General features: G+C 37.8%; 2 protein-coding genes and 1 long non-coding RNA gene across 9 annotated transcripts in view; 2 read left to right on the forward strand and 1 right to left on the reverse strand.

Annotated features, from left to right (window-relative positions):
- LOC133838634 (maternal protein pumilio) overlaps window positions 1-19,119 on the reverse strand; it is a 190,668-nt gene that overhangs the window by 105,281 nt on the left and 66,268 nt on the right. The window contains exon 9 of one of the 6 annotated variants that reach the window (XM_062269804.1): window positions 3,991-4,314. The exons of the other annotated variants lie outside the window; for them this stretch is intronic. Coding sequence (XP_062125788.1) covers window positions 4,006-4,314 — 309 coding nt within the window. The 3' untranslated portion in view covers window positions 3,991-4,005. Of the gene's footprint in view, window positions 1-3,990; window positions 4,315-19,119 lie in introns of those variants that run through there. 6 annotated transcript variants of the gene reach the window in all.
- On the forward strand, window positions 5,287-7,028 carry LOC133838343 (uncharacterized). 2 transcript variants are annotated; one of them, XR_009893934.1, is made up of 3 exons: window positions 5,287-5,351; window positions 5,460-5,771; window positions 6,226-7,027. It is a non-coding gene; the product is annotated as an uncharacterized LOC133838343 (long non-coding RNA). The 2 variants fall into 2 exon arrangements; XR_009893935.1 differs by having other exon boundaries at window positions 5,306-5,383; window positions 6,226-7,028.
- Window positions 10,279-11,919, forward strand: LOC133838775 (uncharacterized). The gene is made up of 2 exons (XM_062270001.1): window positions 10,279-10,466; window positions 10,546-11,919. Exons 1-2 carry the CDS (start codon window positions 10,375-10,377, stop codon window positions 11,738-11,740), a joined length of 1,287 nt encoding a protein of 428 aa, XP_062125985.1. The 5' UTR covers window positions 10,279-10,374; the 3' UTR covers window positions 11,741-11,919.

The raw sequence follows: 19,119 nt of genomic DNA on the forward strand, positions 1-19,119 counted from the left end.
TGGCAAAAGGATGCTTGTAAGTGACTTAATCAAATAACTTTGCATTCGCCTCAGTCTCTTAGATCGCTCCTCCTCTTCCATTCTTGTCTTTTTCTACTGTACTTTGCTTTGGTTTTTCTGCTTGCATTTTTCCATTTTTCTCTCTATTTTTCTTTTTTCATTTTTACGGCGTGTTTTGTGCGCCATTAAACATGACTTTATTTTTCGGCTTTTCTTGACTTTTTTTTGTATCTTCTTCTAGTCTTTGGCAAATTGTCACCCCTCATTGTTTTTGTGGCGGCAGCAAGTGACACGTAGCACTAGACATGACATTAACTAGACTTGGAGGCTGCAATTTTACTACGCGCTTGACTGCAGATTGTTTTGGTTTGCCAATGAAATTATTACTATGAGTTTTGGGACTGAATTGAAAGTCTTTCGATTGTAAGGATAGGTGAAATGTAAAACTAGAATAGTATAATTATAGCAAATGTATGCAAATATGTTTATCTTTGGTAATTCCTAGAATTATTATTGGAATTAGAATAAAGACATATGTCGAATAGTGACAATCCGTTTTCACAAAGAGAGATATCGTTGATAAGCCCACGCTGATACCAATTAGTAAAGTGCTAACTATATTTTTAGCCTCATTTAAAAGCCAGATCAGTGCCTTTTAAAGTTATGCTCAAAGAGCGAGGGCAGGAGAGAGACCTGCGATGCACAGTAATTCACTTTTCGCTAGGGGAAAGTCACTTTACACTCTGGGAATTGCCTCCCACACGCAAACTAAAAGCTATAGCAGCCATAGCATCAGCAAGAGCAACAGCAACAGCAAAAGCAACAACATCATCAACAACAATAATAACAACAACAGGAGCAACAACATGAACTGTACAACGTGGAAAAATTCATCAAGCGCAAAATAACATTGCATACTTTATGGCGCATTATGAAAACACACGCGCTAAAAGGAGATAACCAGCTAGGCAGAATGAGCAAGAGAGAGAGAGAGATGGAGAGTTAGAAATGGAAGGGAAAGGGAAAGAAGGAAAATGTGCGCTACATTTGCACAAAAACGTTTTAGAATATGTACGCAACATGGCAGCCACGCCCCAGCCGCCCATTCTCTATACATAACTCTCTTCTCACACACTTGAAACTATTAAAAACATGCAAAATGCGAGCTGCCAGTTAACCCAGCACAGCACTGCGACCCAGCACTTATGCAGATAGCGTTCATGATGATTATCATGATGATGACAGCGCGCGGCTGATGGCGGGAATACCCCGACTCCATAGAACACTGCTGTGTGATAGAAAAAATACACTACAAAAATATATAAATTAACTGCACAATCCTATAATTATATGTCAGCTATTGTTCCCTTTAACACAGTGAAGTAATTAATCAGCAATCTAATAATCGTATCATGAATTCGTATCTATTGGAAAATTAACCATAAACTGTGATTAAAGTCTTATTCATAGAGCAAACTGACAATCGGTTTTAACTTATTAAAATGTGAACTACACATTTGTGATAATTGAAGAATACTGTTTATTATATATGGTAATAATCAATAAATCAGAGAATTTATATACATGATCAAATTAAATCATATTTTTAAGTATGATTACGTACATAAATATATCTTTTGTTCACTAAATCGCTAACATGAGAGGACACTTTATACCTTATATTTATATTTATATATTATATTTTTCAGCCTTAATTGAAACCAACAAAATGAGCAACATGAATTTCCATTTGTGAAACAGTCTTCAAACCGAATTTTCGAAAAAGATTCTCTCAGAAAAGTTAAATCACATATTGGATAATAGCCTGAACATAATTATATTTTAATCAAAACAGAACTGCAAAAAACGAGACAACAAACAATTTAATATTTCAAAATAAGTTGCCTATTTTCATTTTTCAACCGCCACTAAATCAAACAAAACATGAATAGTAAAACATGTAAATATAATTTTTTTGAAAACAGTTTCCAACAATCTTTTTTTGCAAGTGTAGAACAACCGTGAGGAGCAACAGTTCTGGCGCCTGTCGGACGTGGCTGACGTCAGCCCTTTCGTCAGCTCTTCGCCGTCAAGCCTGTGGCTGAATATTCTGCCATATGGCAGCGTAATGATAATAAACTCCAAAAGATAAACTCGTATACAAGAGTAACCGCAGCGCAAGGGCAAAAGCAACTGACAGGCGTAGAACAGAAGGAATGAGGACGGGGCGAGGAGGGGGAGAGGGCTTGGTTGGTTGGCTCCGGTTTGAGTTTGAGACAGGCCACAAGTGTTGTTACTTTGTCGTCATCGGACGACGTCAGTTTGTCTTATCTGCAGGCCAAAGAGAATCATCAAAAGGACAACTTGCGACAGAGCGAGGCAAGAAGGGGAGCCGAGTCCTCATCTCAGACTGCGATATGGCTATTTATTTTCTTTCAATTTGCAGTTGGATGCAGTTGCATCTGTGAGGGAGAATGTGGTGAACGATAAGATAGACGAGGTGTCGCACAGTGCGTATTAAATATAAAGATGTCTGGGCTTGAAGTAAAAATGTTGACATCTTTATTATCTTTAAATCTATGATTGATAATAGTAAACATAAATAAATTAATGAATGGATCAAAGAGGGTATTCCTCCAATCAACAGTCTAAGTAAGAAAAATACTTATATTTTCACACATTTATCAATATAATCCTTTTAAAGAGCGATAGAATCATTCCACATTTTACAACACAATATTGTATAATCATTACTGTAATGAATTAAATAGAAATTTCGCAATTTTTTTGCCTCTCGATAAGGAATTTCTGTCAGCGAGCTTATTTTAAAGTTGGTGAATAGACAGTTGTCTCTTGGGGTCCGATCGAAAGTATGTGAACTTGGAAACTCGATTAACTGAGTTGTGATATTTAAATTACGAGTTAACACTTACTCTTAAAAGAATTTGGTATTTCTTAATAATATGTTATAGCGTTTTAAATGATTTTAATAAAAAAATTATTTCTCCACTCTCATATTGTTTTAAATACATTATAGGATGACGAAAAGTTATGTATTTCATCCCTTGCCAAAAAAGCAAAATGAAATTAAAAATGTGTCGCAAAATCGCATTGCCATTTAGCTAGCCAAATTTTCCCCACAGTTGGTGGTCAAATCTCCCTTCTGAAACTCGCCCTCTTCCTTCCCACACCTCCCACGCCTTTTGTGCCCTCATTTGTTCGGCCACGCCCAGCTCCAATAGTAGGGCGTCAAATTAAGCGCAAGGCTGACGCTGACGGCGTCGTTTTTCCCCTCCACTACATCCAAGACCGCCTCCACCCCTCCCACAATGATTCCTAGTGCTGATGCTCCATTGCATACCCCCAGGCGTTATATGTAATTGCATTTTTTAGTTTTAATGGAGCGTACGGAGCCCGGAACAGAACAGAAACTGCGAATGTAATTAATTTGTAACGTCTGATGACCAGCTTAATGGGAAACACACAGCTCGGCAGAGTCGAGGCGTCAGGGGAACGGAGGCAAGTCTGCTTGGTTGAGATTTGGTGAAATGTCATTCGCCTGCTGCGTGACACTGACAGAGTGACAAACTGGCTGCTTCGCTCGACTCTCGCTTTTAATAGTTTCGTAATTGTATTTAATATGATTTAGCAGAAAAAAAAATATACAAAAATTTGCTGAGCGCATTAGAAAGTTAATTTTCGAAAAGGGAGAAAATGAAGAAGGGTCAAAATTAAATGAAAATCGTGTTGAGTTGAGGCAATTGCCAAAACTTTGCAGATTAAGCTGAAAACAAATTACATATTTTTAAAAATAATATATAGATCAGTAAGGATCAACTATTAGAAATACATCTATCTTGCCTCCAGTCAAATTTTTTTTCCTACCTTAGCCACTCATCTACATGCAGTGCAAATGCTTCAAGTTTAATTACAAAACTCGAATAATCCAGCTGGAAAGCAACCTTAACACAACCCAAATAACAGAAAAGAGAACTCAAGCTAAGGTCAACATAAAAGTGCCACCAAAAGCATAAAGAGAATGAGAGAAGTCTGACAGTGACTGAGAACTGTGGACTGCTGTGTAGACTGCGGCTGCAGACTCCTATTCCGTTTTTCTTTCTTTTTTTTTTGGTAACACACACCACACACATTCAAATACTCACACACACATTTGGACAGACGGGGAGCCATGTCTAACAATTTGTAAAAACAACACTCGACTTGAACTTTAAGTAAACAAGTAGCGAAAACTATATAAATGAGTTTGCTAAAAACTCGCAATACACAACGACGATGACGCCGACGAAAAAGTTGTCGTCGTACGACCGACTGAATCCAAAAAGCTGCCGCCTTAGTGTGAATGACACGGCAGAGTCACACAGAAAGATTGGGGAAGGGGAAAGAGAATAGAGGATGTGATGGGAGAACACACACTGCTTTGGAAGGGGGCACAGGTTCCGTCCGTGTCCAGACACATTCACGTTCTCACACTCAAGTACTTTGACTGGACTGGAGCTGTTGCTGGTCTGTTGCTGAATATGATGAGAGCAACTCAGTGGATTCTACTTTTATGCTGTGACACTTGCAGTCCCCCGACCTCACAGCCCAGCCATCGCTACACCATCACCTCAACTATGATATCAACAAAAAAAAACTTTGCCGACAAACGAAACATATATAGAAAACACAAAAAAATAGAGACTTCATACTGGGCATGGGGTATGAAAGATGGAATGGGTTGTGACCAAAGTGTTGTGTAGTGAAGTGACAAATCAAGAGATGAGTTGAGTGTTGACTTTGCGGTGCTTTGCCAGCAAAACTGGTTTTCAACCTATCCTAAGTACTCTCCTCTCGTTGAAGTTGTGTCGTTCCAATTAATGTGAGCATTTTCACGCCATTCATTTGATTGATGTGCTCAATAATTGCACAGACTATTGTTTTTTTTCTCCTTGACTAACTGTCATCTTTTTATCAAGGATCTAATGACATCATTAAATAAAATTACCATAAAATTTAAAATTTAACAAGCAAACAGTAGGGAAAGCTCTGAAACAATTTGAAAGTTAGTCGAGTATACCCTATTATCATTGGAACTCTACTCACAAACTCTAACTAAATATATAAAAACAAACCTATGCTCAAATGCTTTTTCAAGCATATTGCTTAACCTACAAAAATAAATTTATACTACTCTATAAAAAGTATTTCTTATTTTACATAATTTGGTCACACTTAAAATTCTATCGTTTACTTTTTACTTGAGCTTTCAAACTATGAGTGTTACATAAAAAAAGAGTTTAATATTCAATAATGTATAGTATAATCAAGTATTCCTTTATTTGTTGCTTTTGGTAAACTTCACCACTAAGCTTGATGATTCATTGTAATTCCAGAGTATTTGTCTAGTCCTGCTGCCTCATTATGATATCGCTATTAACACATCTATTGCGACTTTTTAGAGCTGTCCACGCCGCGACTTAGCCGACTGGAAAATGTGCGCCGACAATGTGACATGAGCGTTAAATTTGATCAGGCGGCCAGCACACAGCTACAGCTACAGCTGGGGGCTATAATGGGTTAACATTAACATTTAACCGTCGCGTCGTTCTCGTCAATGCAAATTTGCACGTGTTTGTGGAAATGGCTCGGAAATAATGTCGCTGTCTATTAGGAACATGGCGCGTTAATGGCGCAATCAGGGACAGCTCCACAAGAAAGAATGCAAAAGTCCTAAGAACTAGTCTTTGTTACGTATCTAAATGGTGAGAAAGGTAAAATCTGCTATAATATAATCGTAAATTCCAGCCAGAATGTTTAAGAAATAATGAAGCTGAATCTGAATCAACGAATATAAAAAAGTTACCGTTAATATCTCAATCAAAAGAATAATAATTATTAAGTTGTGACTCAATAGGCAATCAAAAATAACTACATTAGTCTCCTTTCTCTTTACACACATTCTATAATCCCCATAGCAAAAGTTATGATAACGCGCTGACGTAATCGGTATAATAAACATATTCTATTCATCTCTGACATGAAGTCATGACAATATCATGCGCCGCATTAATGTCAACAGTTTAACACTCTGGTAATCATTGTCCACTAAAGGGAAAGAGCAGGGATTTTTATTTCGGGGGAGTCATTAGTATAATTTCTATATGGCTTTTATATGGATATCCATAAATTTCATATTATTAATTTAATTAATCAAATTCACATTAGCGGCACGCAAGACACCACAAAATCCAAATCGACCGGATTCGTTCGTTTAGGGTCAATCAAATTAGCTTGGAAAATCATTAGAGAGAGACCAAAACAAACATAAGAAAGACTGTGGAATGGGGAATCGTGAATTGGAAGTTGGGATTCTTGATTCGTTCAATGAACTTGCCAAACAACCCATCAAACGGAAAGCGATATTAATAATTGACAATTAAAATGATAATCATATTAATAGTTTCATCAAATGGAAATACTTGTTGAGTTCGAATAAATTGGTCTATAAGTCAGTCAAAAGAAAGCTCAGCCTATTCACAACTAGTTGGGTCATTGACCCAAAAAATGAAGAATAGAAAATGGCAACATCCAGCTTCACAATCACATATGGAAAAACCAGCTTCAGAACAACAAACAAAATGGAAAATAGGCAAGATCTAGTTACTGACATCATTTAAAGAACTCCAACCCAGGCTCAGTCTTAGTCTCAGTCCGAGACCGAGACGTAAGTACTTGTATTTATGGAGATATTGTCGTTGGCATTGCAAATCTCAGCGGAGAAGCCAAGACAACCAGGAAGCGAACAAACTAAAGTTTGTGGACCGCAGACTTGATTGCAAGCCTGCAGCTATGTTGAAGAGTTTCCAGTTTATAGCACACAATAAAGAACACGAATAGCGAATTCCCTTGATTGAAAAAAAAATAGTGTGTGGCATATAATTATCGCATTGTTTTATTCTATTCTTGACCATTCTATTTTGCTATATTCTCTTTAATAATGTTCTTCAACCTTAACTTAATTTGTGTAATTCGTAATTTAATAGTTCCAAATGTTATATCCTGGTCTAGTATAATTGAATCACTTTTCAAGAAGAAACCTCAAACCTTTTCGTCTATCTTTTTTGTCGTGCTGATTGAGGATATTTTCCATTCTAAAGGGTAAACATAGAAATCGTTGAATAATACAAATCGTATGTCTCAGTCACACAGACTGAGAATTGCTAAAGCTTGCGAATAAAAACGAGCTGCAAAATTTATTGTTATTGATTGTAATTATTCAAGTGACCATGTGGAAAGTTTTGTTCTATTTCCACAACTGAAAATGCAAACTACAACTGGAGTTTTTCGCAGTTTTCTTTTGCATTCTTTCATTTTGTACATCCATTGGTTATGCAAATTGTTTGATAGACAAGCAGAAAAAGGAAAGCACAGTAAAGTGAAGTGAATTGAAGTAAAGTAAAGGAAACTAAAAGAAAAACTGTGCTACAAATGAGTCAGGGAGAAATACGGTTGTTATCTCACAGTTAAATCATTATACGTAACGGTACTCATAATGATGGCTAATAACTCGACAATGACAGCAGCAATAACAACAACAACAACAACAACAAAAACAGCAACAACTTGTAAGCCCAAAAGAATTGTAGACATTCCCTCAATGGTCTGTAAAATAATTGGCTCCGCTGGCAACAAAGAACAAACTTTTAGCCGCCGGACATGGCAAAGTACAACTATAATAAAATGAAATAACAATAATAATAACAACAACAGCAACAACAATAGCAACAGCGGGAAAAGTAATACCAAATAATAATAATAGTAACAACAACAGCAACAAGTTGGCAAAGACAGGAAGCCGGAGGAAGCCCTGTAAGCCACACCCAAAGTGACATCATCGCAGTAATATAACAAAAATCAATTGCTCTTGAGCCGATAATGCACGCCTAGGCGATACCCTGTACCAATAAACAAAGCATCTTTCACACTGAAGTGCGATCAATTTCGAAAGAGTGTGCGAAAGTTTGGGATTATTGTGTTGCCAAAACATAACTAATTTTCACATCCAATTACCCTACATATAATACAGTATTAGAAAGAGGCGAAGAGAGACAGAGAGAGCGTAAAGCTAGCAACAAAGTGATGCCAATGACCCAGGTGCGTAACTGATGATGACCATTACCATTACCATTACGATGATGAGGCGCAATAATAGCGTTTAAAATAATGGTGAAGCCAAATGCTAAAATAAACAACAATTAAAACTAAAAGCAAATGCGTAACGAAATGTGAGAGCGGCATAGCAATAGTAAAAGCAAAAACAATGAAGACTTTTCAAACGCAAAGCGCAAATACAAGACAATGACCCAAAGTTAAGCTGAAGCAGGGGTGGGGAGCATCAAGCAGCAATAACGACTCAACAAAGTCATTAGCATGAGCTTGAACCAGTTGACCAAGCAACAATGTTGACAAAGCGCCTAAGAGAAGAAAGAGAGCGTATGATCAAGACGAAGGCCTAGGCCAAGGTCAGTTTGGCAACATGTTGACAACACATGCACTCGCTTCATGTATCGCTACATGTGCTTGGCGAGAGATGTTGCAATTGCTCATGTTGCTTCGATTGCAAGTAAAGTGTTGCGTGCTGCATTACTTTTAAGTTCCTTAGTCCCTCCTCTCCTGCTGCGTGTGAGAAAATCAAAAGCAAAAACAAAGACTAAAACTCCCTTATTTGAGGTCAAGAGTTGTGCGTCGTGATGTTGGCATGCAACACACGTAGACACAAAAGCGCATTCGTAGTGCGCAACATGGCCGGAAAACCACTTTAAATTAGAGGTCAGCATGAGGCAAGCAGAAAACGCAGCAAAGCAGGAAAGCAGGCAGTCAGGCAATCATCAGAGCTTCAGTAACTCAATAACAATTTTCCACTCACTTTCAAACGTACAGACATACTTCTTGTATGTTAGTTGAAGGTAAGAAGCAAACTTCTTTTCATTCTCCACTCTGCAACATCACAACTAATAATCATGACTTGTTAATCTTTACGCTTTTGCTTCACACTCGCTACCTTCCTTCTACTGCAACCAAACTCCTCTCTTGTTTCTGCACTTACTTCTTCTTCCCATCTTTTTCCCGATCTTTCATGCTAAGCTGTGCTTGCTTCAAAGACTTTATGAACATGGAGAATGAGTCTCCCTAAATACTGGCATTTAACGGTTGATTTTTATATTGCTATGTTCACGCAATATTCTTTGGACATCATCACTATCCACAATTATTTTTAATGTTTTAATATTTTTCTTTAAATTTCTTGTGTTTCACATACTTTATTACGATGTTGTCGCAGTATTGTTGTTACTAATCCAAGACGGAAGAGAAAGATAGAATTCGTAAGTTTGTGTAAGGTAGCCAAAATCAAGTTTTAAATTTTTTCTTTAGCTAATGCGTAGTGACTTGGAAAAGTCCTTGAAATTTTCTTTTCCGCCTGTTTTTATACATTTACCTTTGGCACTTGGCCAAGGTTAAGTAACTTGAAAAAATAGAATAGTTTTGCTTTACCCTTTATCAGATAAAAGTAGATTTGTCTTAATTCATGATCTTGTTTGGAATTATTCGAAATACATTTTTTCTTTCCCTTTCGCTTATCGAAAATGTAGTTAATCAGACGATGAACTTCCTCAGACTGAAACGAATTGCTGATCTTTGATTTTACTATGACATGAAAATACTCTTCAATCTCTGCCTCTTGTACTTCTTTTGCTATAGTTGCCATCAGCGTTGTCAAGGTCTTTGGCTGTTGACTATTCACTTTTATGGCATCCTCGAGGTGATAGACAGATGAAGAGATGGACAGACGAGGCAGATGAGCAGCGATTCGAAATGCCAAGAGCCAAGTTTACAACTTTAGTGGCAGAAATGAAATTGAAAACGTTACGCATGCGTTTTCCGCTGACTTTTCATCATAGGGGAGATTGTTGTGGTAGTAGGAGAGTATTTGTGGTTGTTGTTGTTGATGCTGTTGTTATTGGCTTTCAAAGCTATCGAATAACACAAAGTATAAACCTGAAGCGCCGCATTGCACTCTGAAATATGGCTGAAAATGGAAATGGAAAATTGAATTCAGAGGGCAGAGAGCTCTCGCTGGCAACGTGAGGTGGCCAGCTGTCACACCCACACCCCACACCCCGCTCCCGGGCACCCGGACGAACGAAATGCGATCTGAGTGCGTATTTCATTTTTCTGTATTATTTTTTTCATACATTTTCCACAATAAAAGTAGTCGACAGTGCCAGGGCGATTGTCATAAGTTCGCCAGCATTGAGGCCGCTAGTACGCAAGGATATCGAACAGGAGGCGAACAGGAGAAAGAAACGCAGTGAGATGAAAGGCCGCCTGTCAATTGCGATACTCTGCCTCATTTTGGCCAACTCACCGTTCCATGCCGCGCCAGCCGCCGCTAGCACCAGTGAAAGGTAAGCGTAATCGAAGGAATCGAAAGCTTTTCATTATGCCGTTATACGTTATACATTTGTCGTTTGCCTTTGAACACAGGGTGCACATACGTCTGCACATGCCGGAAATTGTGCGCAAGCACACGCATTTCCACAAGGTCTACAAACTGTTGCCACCAGCGATGGAGCCAACCATCGAACACCATCCTTACTCGCACTCGTCGCCAACGGCATCGGCGCCGCATGGGAAACCACACGTGTCTCTGCTGGGCTATACGACAACGGCAAGTGGCACTGGCGTCCTCTCGCCCAATCTTATGCAACTGATGGCATCGGCTGCCACGCCCATGTCCGTGTTGCCCACACTCACGCCAAACTATGGGCCAGCACTGTTCGATAACTTCAATCAGGAAGTCGCAACAACAACAACGACAACAGCAACGCCTGCCACATCGAGGCCAAGTGGCAGTGGTGGCAACTATCCTGGCAGCAGCTCTGGAAAGTCGTCGCAGCAACAGCTGTTGCAGCAAATCTTTACGCCAAACATTTTGGCTGCCATCTCAGCCTCGCAGCAGCAGAGGAAGAAGCACCAGCAGCACAGCTACAGCAACAACATTGATATGCAATCGGAACCAGAGTCCGAATCGGAACCGGAGCTGGAAAACAATGAGATGCTCAATGGCAACTTTTTGGCAGCGTTGCAACATGAATATTTCAATAAATTCGGTTCGGGCACTCGCAAGCGCAAGAAGATTCATTTCATGAACAATTATCGACGACCTTCCACAAAGCCCACCTCAAATTATGTGCAGGAGGGCGAGGAGCATTACGATGACTATGCGGAAGAATCGCCCACTTCATCAACGGGCTATGAGGATCAACCTGAGCCGACACCTCCCAGCTCCTTTGGGGATGATGAGGATGATGATAGAGATGAGGCTGCTGGCTATGACAGCGCTGCAGCGTTTAGTGGCCAGTCGAACGGCATGTCATTGATGCCCACGGTGGATGACTTTTTGAGCGATGTCAACAGCAATTCCTATGCGCCATTCTATAGCAATATGTATGATGATTATGGACCCAGCTCTGTAGCCGCTGGCAACAATAATTGGCATTCATCTCCGCCCCCCACATTCTCCACATATGCACGACCCACAAAGGCCACGCCTCCCAAATTGCGACTACGTCAAAGGCGACCCAGTTCGACAATGTCTTCGGGCAAAGTGCGCTATGTGAAGCTAACAACGCGAAAGAAACGAAAGAATCGCATTAAATCGAAGAGATATCGCATATAAGCCAGATTCTAGTTAACAATAAATAGTTGTAAAATTTATCGAGTCACTTTTGCGGCAAATGTATATAGAAATTAACTAGTTCGAGTTGAAATTTTGATCTGACAATTGATAGTCTCCTAGTTATAGATTGTATAACCTTGTTGATTTCTATTAAAACAAAAGAAAAAAACAATTCAATTCTAGTTAGAAGCTTTTGTGTGGAAGTAAAATAAAAACTGTAAACCTTTTACGATAACCCTTTAGACAAATATCAGATAAGTTTAAACTCTGCCAACCAAACAAGTTAGAAAGCAACAGTCTACAGTGTGAGATACCCGCTATCCAGTTTGAATAAAAGCAAAATACTGCGGTATTATTTTCAAAATATTCCGAAGATACTACAAAAAATACTTAAAAATGTAAAAATGTAAATTTTCAGATAAATTATAGCTCTATTTCTTATAGTCTCTGAAATCTAGGTGTTCATACGGACGGACGGACGGACAGACATACAGACGGACATGGCTAAATCGTCTCGGCTGTTGACGCTGATCAAGAATATATATACTTTATAGGGTCGGAGATGCCACCTTCTACCTGGTACATACATTTCCTGTCGGCACAAAGTTATAATACCCTTCTACCCTATGGGTAGCGGGTGTAAAAAAATCATGAAAATTGTGTTGCGTAAATATTTCAGCTTCCTATCCATTACCGTAGGAAAGAATTTCATTTTACATATGGGCATTTCTCAGGGTCGCGAACGTACGTTCGTACGAGATAAATTAAAAAAATAAAATCGAAAACAAACGTTTCCTGAAACTTTCTTTTTACTTTTTGAAAGCATTTGTTTAGCTCTTTGGTTAGTGTAAATTCCATTATCGATTTTAATTTTCATAATATTGTCAAAAAACATGCGGTCGCGAACGTACGCAAAATGGAAGTCGACTTTGGCTTAATACAGTAAAATGCAAAACTCTGCAAATTGAGACGGAATATTTTAAATAAATAACTTTACTTTTAAAATAGAATCATGTAGCTTTATATTATATATATATCTCCATTTATTTATTTTTAATTTAATTAAGTTCCGGTCGCGAACATACGATTTTTCCATGATGTATTTATTAAATTTTTATTTTTACCACAACTTTTTTGATTAATAACTTCAAATTTCATAAAAACAAACGGATTTAACTCAATTTAATGTGTCTAATAACATTTAAAGCAAAAAAAATAAATTTTTATTAAATATGAAATATGTACTGAAATTTATTAATAGCAAGAAAAATATGTAATAGGTAATAACTAACAAGTAATAAGTAACTGCAAATGACATAGTTATTTCAAAAACAAAAACAAAATAATTTTTTTTTAATCTATGCGACGCTAGTAAAAATCGACATAGGCTTATAGGTAAGGTCTCGAACATACGCTACTTTGACAATCAATAAAAAAAAGATTGGTTAGAGTAACCCCAACGATTTTTTATATTTAAAATATATATACCAAAATAACTAAACACGCGAAGTTTCATCTACCTGCTTGCATTTAGTGCGAAGCAATTACAATAAAATGATGTTTTCGGTCGCGAACGTACGATTTAAACATAGATAAGAAGCAAAATAAAAATTAACAGTTAATTGAACATTTTTTCGCTCACTTTGCATTTTTTATCTTATTATTGGATTGCTATTAAGAGATTTGGTAGAAAAAATGCAAACATATCTTATGTTTTTCTTGTGAAATAATTAATCAAAAAAATGCATATAAAAGTAGCTAAATGTGAAAAAATTACATTTTTTCAGTTTGCAGGCAATTTTTTTTATAAAAACAACGGAGATTTGCTACAGATCCATTGTATTATGAAAATTTGGATATTTCTTTATGACATTATACAAAAAAATACGATGAATGTGAAGATTTTTTTTTTTCGGTCGTGGTTTACCATTTTCAAGAATTGCCCATATTGAATAGGCAAACGTTTGGAGGTAGAAAAACGCTTGACAACATATCCTAATTGCACTATCAAATACAGTAAAATAAGTTGTATGCAAACAACATACAGCCTCCTAGTCTTTACCGAAAGAATGAGCTTTAGTTATGAGTAGATTATAAAATAATAATATTTACCACAAGTCATAAACATTCCGTAGTAACGCATTCTTCAGCACTTACCTGAAAGAGAATAGAAGATGAAGCAAAAAGTTAGCAAAGTGAAAGAAATAATAATATATTTAAAGCACTTAAGCTATTTGGTAATTACAAAAAATAACTACAGCCTACTATTTCTACTATCTAATGCTTACTCCATCCCAATATGCTTGAGCCAAGCAAATAGCATATTCTATTAGCACACAAAGCATAACCTAAGGTAAATCTGCACGCCACAAACAAACCCCAAATGACAACTACCCCTATAGATATATATATCGTAGTATAAAGGGCGACACAACCCTGGTGACCGACCGTGTTCAGTTTCTTGGGAAATAAAGTATACGATTAAATGTGTAGAGCAGCGTCAAGCAAATAATAAGTACAAATGCTAATAAAATTCAATTAAAGGCCACAAAATTACAATAAAAGTGGCTGGGAAACTAACTCGCAGGATTCTCTGGTATCAGGTTCTGTTCTGTTCGGTTCTGGTCAGGACCAAGCATTGTGTTTTGGGGTATCGGTGTCTAGGTGGGGGAGCGGGTGTCACATGAAAAGTCAAAATTAACGACTCATTTGGGCAAATTGAAGCCATAAACTACAAAGCAGAAAGCCAGACGAGGACGACCAAGCAACAGAGAAAATCTAGTACTAGAATCGAGGGAGCAACAGCAACAGCATCAGGACCAGAAAGTTGACGTCACTGCACAGCAGCCAAAAATATAAATTACGCAAAAGAAACAAGTAAGAAAGTTACAGTCGAGTGTGCTCGACTGTGAGATACCCGCTACCCATTTTTAATAAAGGCAAAAAATTGCGGTATCATTTTCAAAATATACCGAAAATACTAAAAAAAAAAAATACTAAAAATATACCAAATGGGATGTTTGGTATATCGATATAGTACCCCATTCAATATATACCATAGACGGCACAATGTGCCAGATTGTCGGCCAAAGCAATTCAGACCCCTAGTAAGTAGGCGTTTTTGCCCATACAAAAGTATTTCTTTAATAACTTCCACAATTTTTATCTGATCGCAACCAAATTTTCAGGAATCATAACTACTACAGTAATTATAGTATATACCAAAATTCGTAGCTCTAACTTTAAAATTAAACTTGTTATTCGATTTTTTTAATTTGCGAGGGCGGAAGTGGGCGTGGCAAAAATTTGAAACAAACTTGATCTGCGTGCAAACATAACAAATGCTGTCGAAAAAAAATTATAGCTCTATCTCTTATAGTCTCTGAGATCTAGGTGTTCATACGGACAGACGGACAGACGGACAGACGGACGGACGGACAGACGGACAGACGGACATGGCTATATCGTCTCGGCTGTTGACGCTGATCAAGAATATATATACTTTATAGGGTCGGAGATGCCTCCTTCTACCTGTTACATACATTTCCTTCCGGCACAAAGTTATAATACCCTTCTACCCTATGGGTAGCGGGTATAAAAAGACATGCCAAGCGAGTGACGAGCAACAGAGCTGTTGTTGGCATGGGTAGCCAACGAAGTAGGCGGATGGAGACAGCTAAAGACAGACGGAGGCGAGAGTGCGGGCCGAAGAGGACAATAAGAAAAGCTGGCTGACGCTATGCTGATATTCTCTCCCCTTCTCGCCCTCTCTGTGCCCTGCTCTTGAGGACTCATCCTTTATTTTCCTTTTTGGCAATAATATTATTTTATTTTGCTTCGGCTATAAAAATGTGACACACAAAACTGAGAGAAAAGTATCCTTCACTCGCCAATTCCCCCCCAATTCCGTTTTGCAGCGTAACATTGCTGCATACTTTCGGGCGAAATTAAAAGCGTGCAAGATTTTCATTTATAATTTGTGTTTCGAGGGTTATCGTATAGGACGGAGGGGAATTGGGGGCGTGTCACATGGCAAGGCGACACATAAAGTGTTGATGTGTCAGCCATATGACATTTATTGTTTAGGGGGGTAAATATGCTGTTTCGTGTAGACGTTTATTATGGCCAACCAGATGGTGGCGTCAACGCGCCGCATCAAGGCAACAAGTGGCAGCAGCCAACACACTTCCAGCTTGTGTTTGGGGCCAGGCCACAAAAAAGGGGGAAATTGTGAGCTTGTTTATGTATGTATGTAGGACACTGGATGCTGACCCGTTTGTTGGCTCCGATTCGCATTGGACTGTGTGCTGGCATTTCTCTTGATTTATAACGGAAGCAAGGCAAATGCAGAAAATTGTGAAAATTCCGAGGAATTTTACAAAATCCTCATTTTAAACTAAATCACAAATCCAATGATCTATTGTCGTAAAGTGTATAAAAGCTAAAATAATCTTACGACTAGAAAATATATTATCTACTACATTGCGAATTGAATAAGTTTACTAAGTTACCATCATTAGTATCTATAATTCATAACAAAAGTTTGAAGTTTTTATTGTTAATAACTATTATAAGGATTAGCACATGAATGTGGTAGTATTTCTACATAATCTAAACGAAGATTAAAATGTAGCAGCATGTTCGCATCAATGCAAATCGAAATCGTTTCTGGTTTATAGCAACAGCTTTATAAGGCTAATAAAAGTTTTATGACATAATGACAGAACAACATTTTCATTATGTTTATATGTATTTATTATATATATATATGTGTGTGTGTGTATGTGAGCCTTTCTTATATATTTAATTTAATGTTTGCAATACGAAATGAATTTTCCAGCTCAGCTGTTTGTCAGCTTCTGTCCATAAAATATAAATAAATGAATAAATAAATATAACATTATCACTGCCATTTTCTCTCAACGCGAATCATTTGTCATTTTGTGTATCTGTTGGTGGGAGTAAAAACAATAACTATCCTTCCACCAGCTAGCGAGGACTTTAGATAGCCTAATTTTTGGTATAAATGAAATAGAAATTGCCAGTGGCATGTAAAAATGCAATGCCAACAATTCATTAATTTAATTAATTCGTGGCAATTAAGTGTGTGTGTGTGCTCTACAAGGAAGTTGAGAGTGGGGTTTGCCCCGATGCCACATGGGGCAACTACAAAAGCCGCACAGTCATCATCAACTCAACGAACGAGTCATTAGTTATACGCATCTCGCTGTCCTCCCCCATTTCTCAGTCTCTTTTTTCTCCTCCTCCTCCCCCTCCTGCTCACATCTCTCCTCAACAGGGCATCGTCAGGAGAGCCATCAATTCCCTTGGACGTTATGAACAAAGTCCCAGTATTGTTAGTGCTCGTTGTTGTTATTATTATTGTTGCTACAAAATGGGTTAAGTGTGTTCCATGTCCGTTTCAAAGTGCAGATAACAGGCACAAGCCAGTAACGTCCCATTGTTCGAGGTGTTGAAATGTGGCACTTAACTGGGAGGCCAGCGCAGACATTTATCTACACCACGTGTGTGATACACACAAAGGTACAAAAGTAGGTGTTGGCCCTCTCCCACAAGACACCTAACACCTACAACAACTCTCCACTTCAAATACTCTAATTGCTTGTCGTGCACTAAACCAAAAATGATTCAGCTTAAAAGCGACATTCAGAACTTCTAATTGAAGAGCAAAGAAACAATTTAAATTCGAAAATTCTGTGTTAGAATTGTAAGTGACCCTTGAATACTGAGAAACCCAATATTAAAACGAAACTATTAGGGCTTGGTGTTGTTATTGAAAAGCACAAAGGAATGTAAAGAAAATCTTACAAATTGAAAATCGATACAATTATATTCGTTATAAAAAGCTGAATATGTTAAGAAATACAAGTATAGAATATGTCAAGAAATATTATATATATTTTGTTGTAGAACACTTTAAAATAAAGGTTAGATTCCTCCTTCTCATAACGCTCTAAGCATAGTACATATATATAGTATATATCAGAATCAGGGTGTGTTCTTTTTTTGGCCCCAAACGATTAGCTGGGCAGTATTTGCATAACAACTCATCCACAATTTGCTCAGCTCGTCGTCATGCAGTCATCATCATCGGACAAACCACTGGACAACAACTGAGCAATTTAATTAAAATTAAAAGTACAAGTGCATCGAGAAACGAGCAACGTGAAAGCGACAACAACAGAGTACTATATACAAACCAAATACTCGAGGGCATTACGAATGTATTACAAAATGCTAATTAAATGCCATGGAACTGGGCCAAGCCTCGCCAAATGTGAACCGCTAATCACACCCCCAAGTGAGTAAGAGTAAGGCAAGGGCGTGTCGGCGAAGGCAAGGCGACAGCCACGGAAAGGGGTTGTCCTCTTTTATTTTATTTATTTTTATTTTTGCGGTCTCAAGTGCATTGTTAAAAATTACAAAATTCTTGCGTCTATTTGCGGCAATTAAGTGAAATTACTTTGTTGTGTGTGTCACATGCCAAACGCGAACAGTGAGCGTATCGTTGTTGTTTGTTGTTGTCATCACCACAGAAATGTGCTTAACTCAACACACATGGGGCATGTGGTGGGCAGAAAACTGTGCGATAAATAATTCAAGCATTACTTTTTTTTCGTTGGCGTACCTTTAGAAGCGATCTAAAAGATTATGAGAATAATGTTGCCCCCATTCTGGAAATAAACTGCGCCTAGGCAAATATATTTAGAAATAAATATAAAGTATACAAATACATATTTCCATTTTTTTACCAATTTACTAAGTATATTAATGTAGTGTGGCAACCGGAACTACAGCAGTGCAGCCCTGCCTATCGATACAGATGCAGTCAAAGTTTAAATACCGATAAATTTACCGATAAAATTTGATAAACAGCTGTTGAAGAGTTGCAAATTGTATTTGTTGCGATTTTGATTCGTCAATTTTTGAATCAAACTACATGACTTAAAATAAAATGTAAGACATAAATTAATCGATTTCTATGATTTGTTTTGTTGGGTTTAAATGATTGCATTTAAATTTTGGAAAACTTTTAAATGCTTTTGTTTTTGTTGTTTACCATCAAGTTTGTCAGTCATCACATCAGCTCACTTGCAGTCGGTTAGTCAATGGTTTGTGGCATGCATCTGCAGCCTGCGGCCGAGTAATTTGCGCTACTTACAATTAGATCTACATTTTAGTTGGCATTTTAAACAATTAAAACAAATGAGTGCATCAAGCTGCAGTTGAAGCTGAAACTCAAGCCAAGCGAAAGCGAACGGACAAAACTAACTCTGACGCTGATGAGATTTTGCCATCCGGATGATGATAATGATAATGATGATGCCGAGGATTTTGATAGGATGACGACAACGACG

This window comes from Drosophila sulfurigaster, chromosome 2R, assembly GCF_023558435.1.
Source record: "Drosophila sulfurigaster albostrigata strain 15112-1811.04 chromosome 2R, ASM2355843v2, whole genome shotgun sequence".
NCBI classification, from domain to species: Eukaryota; Metazoa; Arthropoda; class Insecta; order Diptera; family Drosophilidae; genus Drosophila; species Drosophila sulfurigaster.